General features: G+C 54.7%; 2 protein-coding genes across 5 annotated transcripts in view; both read left to right on the plus strand.

Annotated features, from left to right (window-relative positions):
* The window catches only part of PHC2 (polyhomeotic homolog 2), a 120,652-nt gene extending 114,042 nt beyond the window's left edge, over window positions 1-6,610 (plus strand). For all 4 annotated transcript variants that reach the window (XM_069574719.1, XM_069574721.1, XM_069574720.1 and 1 more), the window contains 3 exons: window positions 461-602; window positions 1,832-2,108; window positions 5,196-6,610. In XM_069574719.1, coding sequence (XP_069430820.1) covers window positions 461-602; window positions 1,832-2,108; window positions 5,196-5,350 — 574 coding nt within the window. In that variant the 3' untranslated portion in view covers window positions 5,351-6,610. The remainder of the gene's footprint in view (window positions 1-460; window positions 603-1,831; window positions 2,109-5,195) is intronic.
* Window positions 6,611-8,010: 1,400 nt separating this feature from the next.
* Window positions 8,011-18,197, plus strand: A3GALT2 (alpha 1,3-galactosyltransferase 2). Its single transcript, XM_069574723.1, has 5 exons — window positions 8,011-8,367; window positions 13,591-13,674; window positions 13,880-13,969; window positions 14,255-14,392; window positions 16,962-18,197. The coding sequence occupies exons 1-5, from the start codon at window positions 8,345-8,347 to the stop codon at window positions 17,647-17,649; spliced, it is 1,023 nt and encodes a 340-aa protein (XP_069430824.1). The 5' UTR covers window positions 8,011-8,344; the 3' UTR covers window positions 17,650-18,197.

An 18,197-nucleotide genomic window follows, 5' to 3' on the forward strand; every position in this document is an offset into this window, starting at 1 on the left:
GGCAGAGGGGCCCTGCGGACCAGTTAGAGTAGGGTTGTCCCCAGCCCTCCTTCCCTTCGGGCTATGCTGGAGATCCTCCCGGCACCTTTGTGATGCTTTGCCAAGCTGTCCCCCATCAGAACAGGGGACACTAGCTTCTTGGCACAGGTAACGTGTGGAATAGAATAGGGCAGCCCTGAGTTCTTCCCGTGACCCAGGCAGTTGTGTCAAGCACAAGCTTGTGTAACTGCCAGACCAGTTACAGAAAGTGAGTGGTGTCATCCCCAACTCCAGATGGGAAAACAGAGGCTCAGGGGCTGAGTGACTTGCCCAGATTCACACAGCCAGTCCTGAGTGATGGACTTAGGATTGGAATGAGCAGACAGACTCAGATTTTTCCCCTTGGCTCCTCTTACTCCTCCTGGGGCCCGTGGGCACCCTGCAACTTCCCTGACCTCCCTTGTTCCCCTGACTCTGGCAGGTACAATGTGGGGTGCACCAAACGAGTGGGGCTTTTCCACTCAGACCGGAGCAAGCTGCAGAAGGCGGGAGCCACGACCCACAACCGCCGTCGGGCCAGCAAAGCCAGTCTGCCGACACTTACCAAGGATACCAAGAAGCAGGTGAGAGGCCAGAGGAGCCTAGAGCTCATCCTCTCAAGTCTCCACCGACTTCCCTTTCTAGCACAACCCTGGGTGCCCACCGTCCTTTCTGCTGCGCCTGTCAGTGCTCCATCATATTCTCATTTCTCCTGATGTGTCGAGTCAAGCCTTCCCCACGTCCCTTCAGAGAGCTCTCATTTAGACCCGTGGATGCTCAAGAGCAGAGAAGGCGATGGCACCCCACTCCAGTACTCTTGCCTGGAAAATCCCATGGATGGAGGAGCCTGGTAGGCTGTAGTCCACGGGGTCGCTAAGAGTTGGACACGACTGAGTGACTTCACTTTCACTTTTCACTTTCATGCATTGGAGAAGGATATGGCAACCCACTCCAGTGTTCTTGCCTGAAGAATCCCAGGGACGGCGGAGCCTGGTGGTCTTCCGTTTATGGGGTCACACACAGTCGGACATGACTGAAGCAACTTAGCAGCAGCAGCATGCTCAAGAGGGACCCTCTTCCGTGATCTTGCCTCTGCTCACCCCATTCTCCCAGTCTGCCTCCATCCTTGACTTCTGGGGCTGCACATGAAGACATAGGCTGTCCCAGGTAGCTACGCCTGCCTTACCTGAAGGGCCAGGGGAGAAGAAGCTAACAGCTTTCATCTCCCCACCTTTTTGCTTCTCTGTGCATCAGAGCACCGAATCCTTGAAGGTCTCTGTAAAAAACGGGATGTTGTGTTCATTAAGTATGTTTCAGCACCAGCTATGTGCCAGCAACTGTTAGGCACTAAAGCTCTGAATTGTGCTGCAAGAACTCAACAGCCTAGTGTGATACTTTAGACCATATGTTTTGCTGTTTATTGTTATTGTTTTGGTCTTAAACCTCTTTAAGAATCTGATGAAAGCTATAGTCAAAAATGGACACACACAAGAAAATCTACATGTTCTTTCAGGTGGTACACAGACCATTCCCCAAAACTCATAGAGCCCTGGTTAAAAAACCCACATCTACGAGAAAGAATAGACCTATAATGAGATGATTACAGTGCAGGGTGGTGCGTGCACCAGTACTAGGACTCAGTCTGCTTAGGATCAGAGAGAGGACGTTGCCAAAGACACTTTTTGATCTGGAGTTCAAAGGTACGCAGCAGCCTCCAGATAGAACGGGGAGACTATACCTGCTTTTGCCCAGCACTCTTGTAGAGGCGGTTTACTCCCCCATCCTGAGGAAAACTGTTTCTCTCTGCTCCCAGCCAACAGGCACCGTACCCCTTTCAGTTACCGCTGCCCTGCAGCTAACACACAGCCAGGAAGACTCTAGCCGTTGCTCAGATAACTCAAGCTACGAGGAACCCTTGTCCCCCATCTCAGCCAGCTCGTCCACCTCCCGCCGGCGACAAGGCCCGCGGGACCTGGAGCTCCCTGACGTGCACATGCGGGACCTGGTGGGCATGGGACACCACTTCCTGCCAAGTGAGCCCACCAAGTGGAACGTGGACGATGTCTACGAGTTCATCCGCTCTCTGCCAGGTAAGGCCCTGGGAGTTCCATGCCTGCCTGGAGTAGCGAAAAATGAGAGGGCGTGAGAGACCTCACCTACTACCCCCAGGAGAGACCAGGCGGTTCAGTGAGAGACGCAGGTTCAGGAACGGGGTAGAGATCAGCGTGAGGAGATTCCTGCCCATGAGAGCTTACTTTCTAGCACAGAGCCCTGACTGGTGTCCTGTGGCCAGACGCCAACATATCTGTGGGCTCTGCGAGGGGCCTGTGTGTCTCCAGGGCAAGTTGGGAGGGGCATCAGGTGGGAGTGAAGGAAAACTGTCAAGGAGAACGTCAAAACACCGAACGTGGACGCCAAGTGGCAGTGGACACACAGGCCTGTGCCTGATGGAGAGGTTGCATCAGGGAGCAGCCTGGGCAGAGGCGCAGAGACGCAGAAGCACGTGAGGGAGCCACAGGCTGCCCGTGACCCTGGGCATGCATGGTCTCAGGGCGAGGATCTAGAAATGAAGCTCGGAAGACAGAGCTCGCATCTGCACGGCTGTGCTTGTTGAGGCCCCAAAGCTTTTTCACGGTGTCTCCTGCCAGTCTCACCCAGCCACTGGCCAGGTCAGGTAGTGATGGCAGCCATAAGCCGGGTCATTCAGAGACTGAAGTGGGCTATGGTGGCTGAGAGCGGGCTTCGGACTTAAACAGAACTGGGCTCAAATCTTGGTTGTGCCACTTAACCCAGTGTGTTAGTTATCTATCGCTGCAGCCCCACCGTCTGTCAGCACACAGGTGGTTGGGGTGGGCAGTTCTGCCACCGGCATTCCTAGGCGGCTGTGGTGCCAGCCAAGGCTGAGGCCATCTGAAGGCTCGACTGAGGCTGTCGGCTCAGTGAGTTGTGCCTCACTCACGTGATTCTCAGGGAGGGGATGGCCATTGGCAAGAGGCCTCGGTCACCATCCACGCGGGTCTCTTCAGAACACTGCTGCTCTAGTATTCTCGTGACGTGGCAGCCAGTTGACCCCTCAGGAGGAGATCTAAGAGCACAAGGTGGAAGCCACCTGCTGTGCCCTTTATGATCTAGCCTCAGAAATCCCATATTGTCACTTCAGCAGTATCTTATTGACCACACTGGTCAACCCCATTCATTGTGAAGGCTTCATGAAGGCATGAAGGGGTTATTGGAGGGAGCTACTTGGAGGCCAGTTAGCGTAGTTCACCCCAGTGATTCAAGTTCCTCCCCCACCCCCACCCGAGGCCCCACGGGTCTCATCCCATCACAGCAGTGGTTCAAGGTCTTAAGATCCCAGCATCTGACTCAGGTCCAGGCCCAGATGAAATTCGTTGGGTCCAGCTCCTCAAGGAGAGTTCCCTCAGTCTTCACACCTGAGAATGAACAGGGTCGTTGTTTTCCCTCCACCAGCCTAGGAGATGGTGGGTCGGGCACAGGGTCATCACAGTAGATGTGCCTGTTGAAGAAGGGAGCACACAGGAGGCCGCAGGAGTCACCAGTCCACACCAGGCGTGTGTGGGCATTTCCTTGATGATGAGGACTCCAAGCCTGGAGTGGTTCTCCTCCTCTGGGCTCCACCCTGACTCATCCTTCCTCTCCCTTGGAAGGAGGTGGCTGGTGGAGTTGTTTTCTCAGCCTGCTTCCTGCTGCCTTTATTTCCTGTCACCTCTGACCCTTGTGGTCCAAGTGAGCAGTGTTTCTGCCAGACGAGTCTCTCACTCTTTGTGGGCTTTTAAAATAAATCTTATCCAAAAGTGTCTGCAAGACAAGCCCTACTCCATATTAGGCTTCATCTGAAGCTGAGGGACTGTGGCCTTAACAGTGTGAGGAGCCAGACTGTTGAATGGAGAGGCTCTGTGAGTCACGCCCGTAAAATCCTGAGAGAGCATTTGATCCAGCAGTTCTCTGAGGCCACACCGTAGAGCTCTCTGCAGTCTTAACAGATGATTTAAGACACCCCTGCTGTCTCATCTTTAGACTGTGTTTTTTTGACTCTGTCCTGGATTTGGTCTTTGCCTGGAAACCTTTTTTTTTCTTTCCAGTTTATGTGCTGCTGAAACAAGCACTAGAAACCATTTCTTAATTTTAGTGTCATTTGCCATCTGGAGAGGCTGAGGATTTTCAGAAGCAGCAAATCCAGGCTCTTTCCTGTTTCCCAGTTTTCCCCCTCGCATTTCCCACGGCAGCGCTGGGAAGCCAGATGGCAGCTGCAGGTTCTGCCTGGGGTCCCCTGAGCCGGAGAGCTGGTTCAGTGGGAGTCTCACACTCACCAGGTCACCACCAGCAACAGTGTGGCTAAATTTTCCATTTCATACCAAGGATCCCTCTTCTAGTTTCCACCATTTCCTCACTTTGCTTTAAGCCTCCCCAGCAGTCTCCTCAAAGGCCATCAGGCTTCTGCGAGCCTGGGAACCTTAGATATTCTTCTCAAAGTCACCCCCGCTCCCACAACTGCATCCCAGGCCACACTCGCACTGTTAAGGGGTGGTGATGGCAACACCCACTCTTCCAGGTACCAAAATCTGCATTAGTTATTCACTGCTGGGAAACATTATCCCAAGCCTAGTGGCCTACAGTAGTCAACATCTCAAGAGTTCTGGGGAGTGGCATCTTGGGGCATCTTAAAGGGGCCCCATCATGATGGCAACAGGGGTACAGGTATCTACAGGCCTGGAGCTGGAGGAACCCCCTTCCAGCCACAATCCCAGGGCAGCGGGGGTCTGACTCTGGGCAGAAGGCCTCAGTCCCTCTCCAAGTGGGCTTCTCCAGAGTGCTGCTTGAGTGCCCTTGTGACATAGTGGCTGACTCACTCCAAAAGAGGTTATCCAAAAGACTAAGATGAAGTGCTGTGCCCTTTATGATCCAGCCTCGGAAATCCCATGCTGCCACTTCCCCGGGGTAGCCCTGACCATGGAGAGGGTGGTAGGTGAACAAGGACACCCTTGTTCACCTAGGGTGGCTGCCCTGGGTAAGCCACTCAGCCTCTCAAGCTGTAAAGTGAGAACAGCTTCAGCTCCCTCAAGGGCTGGTCGTGAGGGTCAAGTGAAACGGTGCTTCTGAAGGGCAGTGACTGCTTGTAGCCCTGGTTGACACTGTCTTTGGTCACATCCCCTCAGGCTGCCAGGAAATCGCAGAGGAGTTCCGTGCCCAGGAGATTGACGGGCAAGCTCTGCTGCTGCTCAAGGAGGACCACCTGATGAGTGCCATGAACATCAAGTTGGGGCCCGCCCTCAAGATCTACGCACGCATCAGCATGCTCAAGGACTCCTAGGGCTGGCCGGGCGCCCGGGCTCCTCCTCCCGACTGAGCAGAGCCAGCGGACACTCCTGGGGGCCCAGAGCAGGGCCGGTCAAGGGAAGGGCCCCCGCTGTGGGGCGTGGCTGGGGAGGAGGTCTCAGGACCTCCTTGGTGGCTCTCAGGGGCCTTTCTTTCTGTGGGAGGGGCAGAGAGGTAGGTGGCACAGAAGATGGGGCTTTATGCTTGTAAATATTGATAGCACTGGCTTCCTCCAAAGTCCCACGACTCTAGCCCCGCTTCTCTTCCCTCTTTCTGTCCCCCATTTTCCAGGGGGTATGTGGTCAGGGCTCCCAACCTGAGTTGGGTCACTTCCCAGGGCAGCCATCAGGCCTGGAGAGAGGCCTCGGAAGCCCTCACCTGCCTTCCTCCTCTTCTTTCTCGGGGCCCAGCTCGCTCTTCCGTTTGCCAGCTTCTCCCACTTCAGCCTGTTACTGAAGCCACCAGAAGGGTTCTCGCCCCTCATCCTTGCAGGGGGAGGAGAGAAGCTGGGCCCGGTTTGGCCACACCTGCTGGTGCAGACGCCTTAACGCTGTGTGTGTGACTGTGTGACTGTGTGGGAGCCTGGACTGACTGATGGGCCGAGAGCCCCCCCTGGCATCTCCAGGTGTTTTGTAGCAAACAGCCACTTAGTGCTTTGTCCTGGACTCCACTCAGCCTCGGGATGGGGAATAGGAAAAAGGGCTGCCTCGGTGCAGAGGCAGGATCAGAAAGCGATGCAGGTTAGCAGGAGATTTTCCTTTCCAGATTGTCGTGGTGTCTCTGCAGCCCTTCCCTGCACTGTGACGCCCCCTGCCCCGACTGCCCTGCTGTGTCACAGACGGCATTAAGGAAGCTGCCAGTGGGCTGGGCCAAGCTGCGCCTCCTGGTCTTGCCTGTCCACCCACCCTGAGAGCCCAGTGGTGGGGCCCAGAGAATATCCAAGGGCGGAAGAGCTGGAGTGACCGCTGAGGTGAAGAAGGCAGCCTTCAGCCTCGGCTCCCACACTTCTTTGCCTCTGGAACTTGCTGGTAGCAGTGTGAGCTGCCCATGGAGGAGGTGGGGCAGGAAGGGCGAGGGCCAGCCTCTGACCTGCCCTGCACGCTGCAGGCTTCCGGGGAAGAGTTGGACTCTCCCCAGGGGAGGGTGGGTGCCCTTCTCAGTTCGTGCTATTCCCCACTCACACCCCCGGGCAGGGTTGGAAATGAAGGACTTTTTTAACCTTTTTTGTTTTTTAAAAATAAATCCGTAAAATCCATTCCCTCTGTGCCTTTCTCCCCTGGGGATGCCTTTCTGTGATCCTGAAGAGCTACTTTTCACCTGCAAGGAGAGGGTGGGTCCCTGGGCTGGTGGGGGACGACCACCTTAACTGGTCAGCATATCCACACTTTGCCGCCTCATTTGAGGGCACACTCGGCCCCAGTTCAGATCCCACCTGTCCTTCACGGGTATTCCTTGGGAGTGCAAGGATCCAGGGCCCCTTCAGCTCTGCCCCTGGAGAGACAGGATGCTGTTTGTCAGGAGTACCTGACAGAGCCCAGGGCTCCCCGCCCTCACACGCACCTGTGGTGGGTGCGGCTCCATGCCCAGCACCGCCCTTGGGGTAACTCTGGCTCACTCGGCAGCTGAGCATTCTTTGGATGCTGGAATAGCAAACTATTAGGAGAGTCTCTGCCTCAGGAGGCGATTGCCTAAGCCTCGAATAAAGAAGGGGCCTTCCAAGCACAGGCCGCTCGTGCACTCAGTCTGTAACAGAGGGCCCAGGGAGCTTGATTGGCAGGGACCTTTTAAGAGCTAATACCCACATCTTGATGACAACTGCGGAAAACCTTTAAGATGTAACTACTTCCTGGAGGAAGAGGAGAAACAACTGACTAGTTGACCACCCCCAGGACGGAGCTAGGACTTGGGGAGTCTGGTCTTCAGAAGGTCGAGAATGGCTAGCCGGACAGGGGCCAGCATGGGACCCTGGGCTGAGGGGGAGTGGGGAGGGTCCCCCAGGAAGACCCCCGTGTTGCCCACCCCACTGCAGGGTAGGGGAGCGGGCCATGCAGCTTACCTCGACCTTTCGCTTTCTGGAGGACAAAGCCAGGCCCAGCCGGAGTCTGTCCTTGTGTGTGAGGTGGGGGAGGGAGCTGAAACTCCTGAAAGAGGATAGGGTGGATCTGCAGGGCTGACTGACAGGTAAACACACGCCTGCTGTCTCTTCACTCTGGGTGGAAGGCCTCGGTCTAAAGGGAGCTTCCTTCAACATATATTCGCTCCTGACGTTCATGCCTTACACAGAATTTTGCAAAACTTTTGATCGTGACCGACAGTTTGTTCCCCACCCTCATATATGTACTGAGATGTATGTAACTGAAGCAAAACAGAATAATACCTACCCTGATGTATAATACATTGACAATTTTCAGTTCATGTTCATAGTTTTAAAATCTTGGTCATGATCTATGAGATTGAGTTCTGATGAATCATATTCTGCACTTGAAAAAAAACCTGCCTGGTGTAAAGCTTTCCAGGACCTTTCCACCTTACAGTCTTGTGTTGCTCTTTCCCTATCCTGGCTGACTGGTATGCACACAGTTTTACTGAAGAGGTCAAGGGCTCCTGGAGGTGAACTGTGCAAATCAGGTACCCTTGAGTTGTAGCTGGAACTCTGCAGAACAGGGTTCTCTCTGGGTGGCAAACACCACAGAGGACCTGAAGAGGGGCACAAGGACCCGGGCCCCCCTCCCCCTAGGGGAGGAAAAAGCCTTGGGACAACATGGCTCGGTGCCTCTGGCCAACCAGAGCCACCGTACTCAGATCCACCCTCTTCCAGGTGATTGGCCCTGGGGTGGGGGGTCCTCTCCGGGCAGTTCATCCCACTTGGTCCTGGGGGCGTGGCTTCTGACACAAGGCCTGGAACGGCTTTGTTCCAGTCACCAGGTCATTTCTTCCCTGGCTCTCAGCTGAGGTGGTTCTTGGAAGGCTGTCCCACCTGCTCCTTGACATGGCTTTCAGGGAAGGACCCAGGTGAGTGGGGACGCTGCTAGTGTCTGGGGGAAGATGGCGCATGACAACTGTCCTGAGAGGAGTCCAGTCTGGTAGCTGAAACAGCCGAGGAGGCACCAAGGCTGACCCGCTGAGAACGAGCTGAGCCCTAGAGGTCCTTGGGGGAAAGTGGCTGGAGGGGCATCGCCGTGGGGTATAGATGGTCTGGGGCATGAATGGGGCGGTGGGGGAAGACAGCATTCTGGGAGACCTCGTATCCTGTGAAGAGTCTGGTGACTCTCCTGCTGCCCTTGACTCTGACCCCATGGTGAACAGAGAACAGACTGGGGCGCACATTCCACTGAAACGGAGCTCTCTTCCCACTGGGAGTGGCCGTCCAGGCCTGCAAAGGCATTCCCACTCAGGAACGAACAACTGACCTTTAACCACCTGAAAGTGAGAAGGGTTCAGGAGCCAGTGCAAGGCGGCCTTGAGAGACGGCCTCCTGCAGGTGGGAGCTGGCTCAGGGGTCCTTTTAAATCTGAGCAAGGAACTGGAACAGTGGGTCAGGCAGATGCCTCTGTGGACTAGGGTTCCCAGGCCGGCACATGGGAGGAGGGATTGGCAGGGCCTGGTGGGTGCTCGTTGAAGGCCTAGGTGTCAGAGCCCTCCCAGCACTGACGGTTAGAGCCCACCTGGACCACCTGGGGATGGCTCTGCCTGGCTGCCCTGGATGGAGGGGCTGGCTAGGAGCATGGGATGGCGGAGAAGGCTCTGCTCCAGCGTCTCCTGCCCTTGCCCACCCACCCCCTGGTGTCCCTCCGGGGGGCAGTCTCGTTTCCAAGAGCAACTGTAAAATAGCTCCATAATGTTTATATTGATTACATATTGAAAGGATATATTGGATTAAATTATTAAAACTTCAGTTCTTCCCACTCTTAACATGGCTACTATTATTAGAAAATTTTAATTTATATTCCTGGCTCACACTATATTTCTATTGGGTAATGCTGTTCCAGATTTTCTCCTACATCTTTATAAAAGAACAGAGATGTACACATCTGTGTACATTTTATAAAAGAACACAGATGCACAGGTCCATGGGTACGGGAGCCTTCCCCTCACAGAAGTGAGGTCGGCCTCTATGCACAGTTCTGTTACTTCCTCTTCCACTGAGTCCCTTAGGCCCTCTTTTCCAGACAGCACGTATCCACCGACCTCATCCTTTTCAACGGCCAGGCTGCTCTCCATTGCATGGGGATGCATTACTCATTCATCCTCCTCTCCACGGACCAACACTGGGGTGGTTTATCTCCATCTGCTTTTTCCAGCAATGCTAGGAGAACCACCTTGGCCTGCCGGCTGTGCAGTCTCATTTCCAGAAGGGGAAAGTTGGGTCTGGTGTGAGTGTGTGAAATGATTTTGTAGGCTCTCTAGGCAGGACTGAGAGAGGTGGACTTCACCTTGCAGTCACTAGAAAGGCTTAAAACTGCTTGCTCTTTCTAAATGGCTCTGTATTTTTCCTTCATTAAAAGAAGCAATAAAAGCATATTAGAGACAAGTGGAAGGGAAAATAAAGGAAAAAATACCCTCCCATAACCTATTGCACAGATATTTCTTCCTTTCAGTCCTCTGGTGCATGTTTTGATTACTAGACCTGTAATCACAGTGCCCATAAATTTTAGATCTTGCTTTTTCCAATGAAGGTTTTCGTGTAAGATCTTTCCATGTGACTACAGAATCTTCATAAAAAGTTTACTTCACTCGACACTGGGGCCTTTTCCAGTTGTATCTGAGCAGCCCGCGCAATGCCTTCTCCACGGGTGCTCTCCAGCCCTTGTTCAACCAAGCTCAAGTCTCCCTACGTAAAAGAAACACAGACGCCTCCATCAGCCCCAATCCCTCAGCCTCTTCAGTTCCAGTCCTGTCTCTTTCCTTTTACCGTCAGACTTCTGGGAAGAGCCCCCTGCCCCGCCCTCCATTTCCTCCTCTGCTCACTCAGCCCCCTGCCTGCCCCCAGCTGTGTCCTTGGTGCTGGGCCCTGGCTCTCCTCCCTGGCTCTCTCCCTCTTCCACAGCATCCTTGCCCTCCGGGGGAATCCCAGAACTCTTTCCTGAGGCTGCCTGCCTGCCTTCTGGGCGCCTTAACACCTACCAGACTAGTAGACTTCATCTCCTTTGCTAGTCCCCCAGTCCTGCCCACCCTACCTCCACAGCCATTCATCACCTACTCCTCCCAACCCACTGCCAACACTGACCTGTCTTCCTGCTTCCATGCCCCCTGCCTCCCACTCCATGTCCAGGCTGGAGTATTTCTCAAATAAAAATCTGGCTGCACCACTTTTTGAAGGGAAAACCCTGAAAAGGGTTCCCCAGGGCTTCAAGATGAAGTCCAAACCCCTTAGCCTAGACTGTGGGTCCTGGGTGATCTGGTTCTGGCTTAACCCCAGCCTCACCTCTCATCACTCCCCATCCACACTCCACCCATCCCTGTGGAGGACCTACCAGTTCCACATGCTTTCTAAGCTCTCTCTCACTTCCTCACTTCTACACATTGCTGTTTCTTTTTCACGGACCTCCCTTTCCCCTCCACTGCCTTCTCTGCCTGGATAACTTCTAATCCTTCCGGTCCTAGCTTAAAGGGCACCTCCTCCAGGAAGCTTCCCTGACTTCCTCCCCATCTGTCCAGGCTCAGGTGCCATCCACTAGTTTGCCCTTAATGCTCTCTTGTATTTACACTAATCACAGCCTTTGCTATGCTGTTCCATTCCTCTCTTTGCCATCTGTCCTCTGACCCCATTCCCCTCTTTCTGGCCATCACACCTTCCTGACCCTGCTCCTGGAAGACAAAGTCAGTGTCTTGCTCACCTCTGAATCCTTGACCTAGCACAGTGCTCAGTTCTGAGCTTGTGACCACTAAGCGTAGGCTGAATGCGTGAATGAGCAGAAACTAGTGAACATCTTGATGCATAAACTTTTCCCATTCTGAAGATGGTCTCCTTTGAACAGGTTCCCAGAAGCTGCAGTGATTGGATTAAAGGGGATGACTGCTGAAAGTTTCAATTCCCACAGCTAAGGAGCTTTCCACAAAAGCTGTAGTGATTTACATCCCACCGGCAGGTGTAAGAGTGCTTATCTCACTGTATTCTCACAGCGTGGCTATTTTCATTTCTTTTTTAAAAAGTGCTCATTTTATAGGCAAAACATCTCGCCTGGTTCTAATCTGTAAGTCTTTGATTACTAGTGAGGGTGAACATCTTTCCATATGTTTGCCTACTAAATGCATTTCCCCTTTGAGGATTTCCCTCATGCAATGTGGACACAGTTATGGCAGCTGGCATTTTATGAGCTGACTCTGGGGGCTGTTTGGGGGAGGGGGAACTGGGAGCAGGGAGGTCCTGGTGGGGATGAGCCGGCAAGGTCACTGTGGGGGTTGGGGGGATAGGTGCGGCAGAAAAGTGGGAGATCAAGGAGGCAAAGCCAACACACCCTGAGGACTTGCAACAGACAGTGGGCAAGGCAGACGGAGGGGTCAGTGCACCCAGGTTTGGCCAGCTGAACAGAAGCATGCATCCAACGGAGATGCACGGTGAGTGCGTACATACCCAACTGCAAGGGGCCTCTCTGATCTGTTTACTGGATACACCTGCTGAGGAACAGCGACATGGGGCAGCAGGAAAGGCAGGGGCATGATCAGGGTCTGATCAGGCTGCCTTCTTGGAAGAGACCAGAGGAGGCAGATTTTGGAAGGACTTTATAGCGCAGGGAGGGGAGCTGGGAGTTTGTGCTGAGAACAATAGTATGAATGATAATCAACAATAGCTAAAGCTTATTGAGCTGTTACTATGCGCAAGGCCTTGTTCTAATCACTTAGCAAGCATGAGCTCAGTAGCCACCGCAGCCCTCTAAGGTAGGCATTCTTATGAAGTACATGTCTAGATGAGGAGGCTAAAGTGTAGAGGCCCAGAATCTTGCCCGAGGTCAGAGAGCTAAGAAGTGGTGGCCTGGGATTCAAACCTGGGGGTCTAGCTCCAGTGGCCAGGCTCCTCCCCACAGGGGTTCAGTCTGTCTAGAGACACTGGAACCCAGCAGGGGTGAGAAGAGCTGGAGGAGACCCCCTCACCCCCTGCCGAGGAGCTTATCAAAATTCTCAACTTTCAGAGCCCTTCTAGAAAACAAGCAACTACGGACAAGTCGCAAAGTCCACCTACTTGGAGCCAGCAATGGGGTTGCTGAGCTCTGCTGGAGGGACCCCACTCCATGACTGGAGCCGCCACAGACACACAGTCCCCTAACTGCAGCCCACCCTCCAGGAAGCCCAGCAACTCATCCCTAAGCCCCAGATGCTCTCAACCCCCAGCCACAAACTTCCCTGTATCCCCTCGCAGACTCTTCCCCGTCCAAGTTCGATCCAACCCAGGCAAAGCACCCTAATGTTACTATCCTCCATATCTGCTGCTGGGAAAAAGCAAAAAAAAATACAAGTCTACATACTCATCAGAAATGACCTGGTTAGGCAAAGGATGCCGTCCCAATCAAAGGCATATTAAGCATCTGGAAAAGAGGGTGAGGAAGCACTTCAAGAATGCAGATGGACATAATGGTCCATGGAAAATGCAAGGTGGAGAACAGCTTATCCCTGAGAGACCATTTGTGGGGGGGAAAGCCAAGGAAGGGATGGGGGGAAGGAGAAAGAATTTGCTACCGTATTTATATTTGCCTGTCTATGCATAGACTAGGCCCCTGCAGAGGGGACTGGGTGGCTAAGAACAGGAGAGACTGCACTATCTACCCTCTTCTGTACTTTACAATATCTGTGCCAAATGACAGAATAATATATTCATATTAACATTAAATCACATCATTTTTCATATATAAATGTATATATGTGTGTGTATGTAAATATATATATATATTAATGAGTTGTTGATGCCCCTTCCAGCTCAGTTGATAAAGAATCCGCCTGCAATGTAGGAGACCCCTGTTCAATTCCTGGGTCAGGAAGATCCACTGGAGAAGGGACAGGCTACCCACTCCAGTCTTCTTGGGCTTCCCTTGTGGCTCAGCTGGTAAAGAATCCACCCACAATGCGGAAGACCTGGGTTTGATCCCTGGGTTGGAAAGATTCCCTGGAGAAAAGAAAGGGAAAATACTCCAGTATTCTGGCCTGGAGAATTCCATGGACTGTATAGTCCATGGGGTCGCAAAGAGTCGCACACGACTGAGCGACTTTCACTTTCATTCACTTTCACTCCCCACCTCCCAGGGCCTGGAAGAAAATCTTCTGGCAGCTGATCCTACTTGCACTTGGCATCTTAGGGCTGCTCCGGTTCGGGCTTCCTGTACTCAGGTATAACCCCTTCCCCAGCCCTTGCAATGGGACCAGCAGGAGCAGGGTCCAAGTGGCCCTTTCCAAGTGCCCCCCTGAGGGATGGGGAGTGGCAGCTGTCACGGCTGCACAAGCATCCTCGGGGGCTCTCCCTCCTTGTAAGTAGCAAAGAGAGAGGGCTCCTGAGCAGGCTGGCGCCCCCCTCACTACTGCTCCCACCCCACAGGCATCTGGAAGTCCTCATTCCTATGGGTGTCTGCCCTCTGGCCAGAACGCCCCTGCTGAGAGACAACTTCTCGGGTCCCCTGGATCCTGGGTGAGAAGCCACCACCTCTCCCACTCTGAGAACACCCCCACACCCTACCAAGCTCTGCCCCAGTGTCCCTGTCCTTCTCGCATCCCCAACCCTGGCAGGGCTTGGCACTCCACCCAGGGCCCCCCTCAGGTAGCATGTCTCCCACTACTCTGCTGGGTCTGGGATAGAGATTTCTAGGGGCAGGGCCTGGGTGGTCCCGAGGGCCCAGGACTAGGAGGGGTGGCAGTGAGCGTTCACCCAGCAGGTGAATGGACAAACCTGTCTCTCCCTCCCTGCCCCGGCCAGGGCCCGGCCTGAAGTCTTAACCTGTACTTCCTGGGGGGCTCCCATTATTTGGGATGGCACCTTTGACCCAGACGTGGCCCAGCAAGAGGCTGTGCAGCGGAACCTCACCGTGGGTCTGACTGTCTTTGCTGTAGGCAGGTAAGGTCTGGGGAGGGAAATGGTGCCATCCTAGCAGGAAGAAGGGGGGGTGCATGTGATGTAGCGAGTGGGGCACCCCATTATCCTGGGCCATAGGATGCCAAGGAGAAGCAGAGACAGCACCCCTTGTCCCAGACCCCCATGGCGAGGGCAGACCCCTCCTCCCTGGACACCAACGCCATGGAGTCCACCCGGCACAGGCAGCCAGGAGCTCAGAATCACAACCGAGAAGGAATCTGCCCAGGGTCTGGGGCAGATCCATCTGGAGGCCTTGGGTTTTCGGTGAGAAAATGGTCTTTTCAGGTGAGACTTGTGAGAGGAGATGACAACGACTGGGTAAACAGAGGGGCTGGCCCGGCGGCAGAAGGGCCCATGGCCAGTGGCTCAGGCACAGCACGCAACAAGGGGAAGCAGGAGGTTGGCCAAGCAATTCTGATGGCAGGAGAGGGACTGGGGAGCTGAGGGCTTTTGCAAGGGAGTGAATCTGGGCTGGGTAAAGAGGGATGTGAAGAAAGGGAGATGCTGAGAATGGCAGCGTCAGCAGACCAGAGGACTCTGAGGAAGGGCTGTTGGGGGTGGTATCACAGGACATGGGCTGGAAGGATGGGGGCTCCCAGAGTGGGACATGCGAAGGCTGCAGCTTTGGTGGGGGGCCCAGACTGATGATGACCAAGTCGAGATAGAGGCCATGGGGGCAGGTGACTGAGTGGGGAGGGGACAGAATCAGGACAGGAGGCCAATCGAGGATATGAGGGGCCCCCAGGTATGGAGAAGGAGCCCTGAGTGGTAGGTGGAGAAGAAATCTCAGGGCACTGACTTTTTTATCTCCCCATTATGGACAGCAGGCTCTCCAAGCTGGTATTCACCTTCCAGTAGTGATGCAAAGTTCTGCCTAAGAGGAGCAATCAGATCCTACAATCTAAGGGCACAGAGAGGTAGAGTTTAAGGCAATCTAAGGAAAAGTTTCTAATAATGGAACAGGCTGCTTTGGGAAGGCAGTGAGAGCTTTGCATCCAGAAAAAGATATGCAAAAGTCTGGGGAAGGAATTCTGTCATCAGACACCCCAGACAACTGCTCAAGTTTCCTCCAAATTTGTCCCCCACACTCTGGAAGGGAGAGAAAGTCAGGAGGGGCCCTGGAAGGCCACGGAGCAAACAGGACAAGGGCTGACCAGGGAGCCAGGCGGGCAGAACTGTGGCCTCTCCAGGACCTTGGTGCCCCCACTTCTGTTCTGGATGCTGAGTAAGGGGTTTCTCCACCAGCCTTCATAACTCAGTTGGTAAAGAATCCGCCTGCAAAGCAGGAGACCCTGGTTCAATTCCTAGGTCGGGAAAATCTGCTGGAGGAGGGATAGGCTACTCACTCCAGTATTCTTGGGTTTCCCTTGTGGCTCAGGTGGTAAAGAATCTGTCTGCAGTGCGGGAGACCTGGGTTCGATCCCTGGGTTGGGAAAATCCCCTGGAGAAGGGAAAGACTATCCACTCCAGTATTCTGGCCTGGAGAAAATTCCACGGGCTGTATAGTCCATGTGGTTGCAAACAGTCGACACAACTGTACCGATTTTCACTTACACTTTCACTTTCCACCAGCTTGAGGGACCCAGAGTCTCTGGGACCAGAAGTTTCAGGGTCCTAAGTTCCAAGGTTCTATAAACCCAACATAGGACGCTGAGGCTTCTAAGGTCTCTAACTCCAGCTTCTCCCAGTTCCACCCAGAATAGAGCAAGTGCAGGTAAGGATACAGGCTCTAATGCCAGGCTGGGTTCAAATCCTGGTTTCACACTTATCAACTGTGTGTACACTTGGAAAAGTTAATAAAGCTCTCTGTGACTCAGTTTCCTCACCTGAGATAAAGATAATAATGGTGAAGATTAAATGAGATAATGCACATTACTTTGAAAACTGTCTGCCACACGATCAATGTTCTAAAATATCAGGCATTATTACTATTATTTTATGACCCCAGGATTCCAAGGTGTGTTTATAGAAAGTTACTAGTATTGCAAACATCCCACTTACCTAGGTTTGTGGTTTGTCACCACAAACTCAATGACATTGCTCACGGTCTTGTGGCTCAGGAATTCCGACAGGGCTCAGCAGATGGGGCCCCTCCCTGCTCCCAAACGTTTGGGTCCCCACCGGGCCAGTAGCCTGCGGAAAACCAGGGGGCGCTTTTCTCCGTGGCTAGCTCAGGCTCTCTCACTTCGTGGCAGCCTCAGAGTGCTTAAGCAAAGGGCCAGAGCTCTAAAGAGACAAAGGGTAACGGGCCAGTCCTCCCAAGGACCAGAACAGCGTCCCTTCCTTGGGACTCTACTGACCTACGCGGTCAGGGAGTGCCATGTTCAAGGGCAGGGACACAGAGCCCCTGTGGGCAGGGATGGCAAACAATGGGCAATGATTTTTAATTCACCTCGGACGACTCTGGGGCTGAATAGTTTTGGAGTTCCGGGGCCTGGGGTTGCAGGATCCCAGGAAGGACATGGGGAGGGCTGGTAAGCCCGAAGACTCCTCGGACTCCGGAGGGCGCAGCGGCCGGGCTGATTTGGCCCGGCCCCGCCCCGCCCGGCAGGTACCTGGAGAAGTACCTGGAGCGCTTCCTGGAGACGGCCGAGCAGCACTTCATGGTGGGCCAGCGCGTGGTGTATTACGTGTTCACCGAGCGTCCGGCCGCGGTGCCCCGCGTGCCGCTGGGCCCGGGCCGCCGGCTGCGCGTGGAGCGCGTGGCACGCGAGCGCCGCTGGCAGGACGTGTCCATGGCGCGCATGCGCGCGCTGCAAGCGGCGCTGGGCGGCCGTCTGGGCCGCGAGGCGCGCTTCGTGCTCTGCATGGACGTGGACCAGCACTTCAGCGGCGCCTTCGGGCCCGAGGCGCTGGCCGAGTCGGTGGCGCAGCTGCACGCCTGGCACTACCGCTGGCCCCGGCGGCTACTGCCCTTCGAGCGCGACGCGCGCTCGGCCGCCGCGCTGGGCCCCGGGGAGGGCGACTTCTACTACCACGCGGCCGTGTTCGGGGGCAGCGTGGCGGCCCTGCGGCGGCTGACGGCGCACTGCGCGCGGGGCCTGCGGCGGGACCGCGCGCGCGGCCTGGAGGCGCGCTGGCACGACGAGAGCCACCTCAACAAGTTCTTCTGGCTGCACAAGCCCGCCAAGCTGCTGTCGCCCGAGTTCTGCTGGAGCCCCGAGATAGGCCGCCGGGCCGAGATCCGCCGCCCGCGCCTGCTCTGGGCGCCCAAGGAGTATGCTTTGCTGCGTAGCTAGCGGTGCCCTGGGCCCTGGAGGTCCCAGATGCCGGCGGGGCCCCTTCTGGAAGGGGTGTGGAGCTGGAAGGGACAGAAAGACTGCATGAAAACCTGCCTGGCTGCGGGGATGGGGGGCGGGGGATTGGAGGAGGCCTGGCCTTGGGGAAGTGCCTCTCCGAGGCGGGCGGTCCATCCCTTCCCCAACTTTGTACAGCAACCCAGGCACCACCAGCTGCCTGGAAACCTTTCACTTCTGACCTTATTGAGTTCAGCAGAGGCCCCACTCCCAAAGAGATGTTTTAGCCCCTTCCTCATAACCCCACTTAAAAAAAAAAAAGTGGGACTGAGGCCCAAAAAGGGAACGTAACTGTCTAAGGACCCAGAGCATCTGTGAGTCAGTCAGTGAGGTCAGCAACTGGAAAGTCAGGACGGGCCCGCAGGCCAAATAGCTGCCGCTGGGCAGGAGCCCCAGATGGAGAAACACAGTGGCATCCGGTTCACCTCCCCCGCTCTCGGCACGGTTTGTACATATTTAAGCAATACAATAATAAAAGACATTATTCCACA

This window comes from Ovis canadensis, chromosome 2, assembly GCF_042477335.2.
Source record: "Ovis canadensis isolate MfBH-ARS-UI-01 breed Bighorn chromosome 2, ARS-UI_OviCan_v2, whole genome shotgun sequence".
In the NCBI taxonomy this organism is placed as follows: domain Eukaryota; kingdom Metazoa; phylum Chordata; class Mammalia; order Artiodactyla; family Bovidae; genus Ovis; species Ovis canadensis.

Bases quoted from the DNA above. Each gene is read 5' to 3' on its own strand.
- A3GALT2 (XM_069574723.1), top strand. From the start codon at position 8,345: ATGGCTTTCAGGGAAGGACCCAG. The intron at 8,368-13,590 runs GTGAGTGGGGAC...CCCACCTCCCAG, and splicing joins GCTTTCAGGGAAGGACCCAG to GGCCTGGAAGAAAATCTTCT. The intron at 13,675-13,879 runs GTATAACCCCTT...CCCACCCCACAG, and splicing joins TTCGGGCTTCCTGTACTCAG to GCATCTGGAAGTCCTCATTC.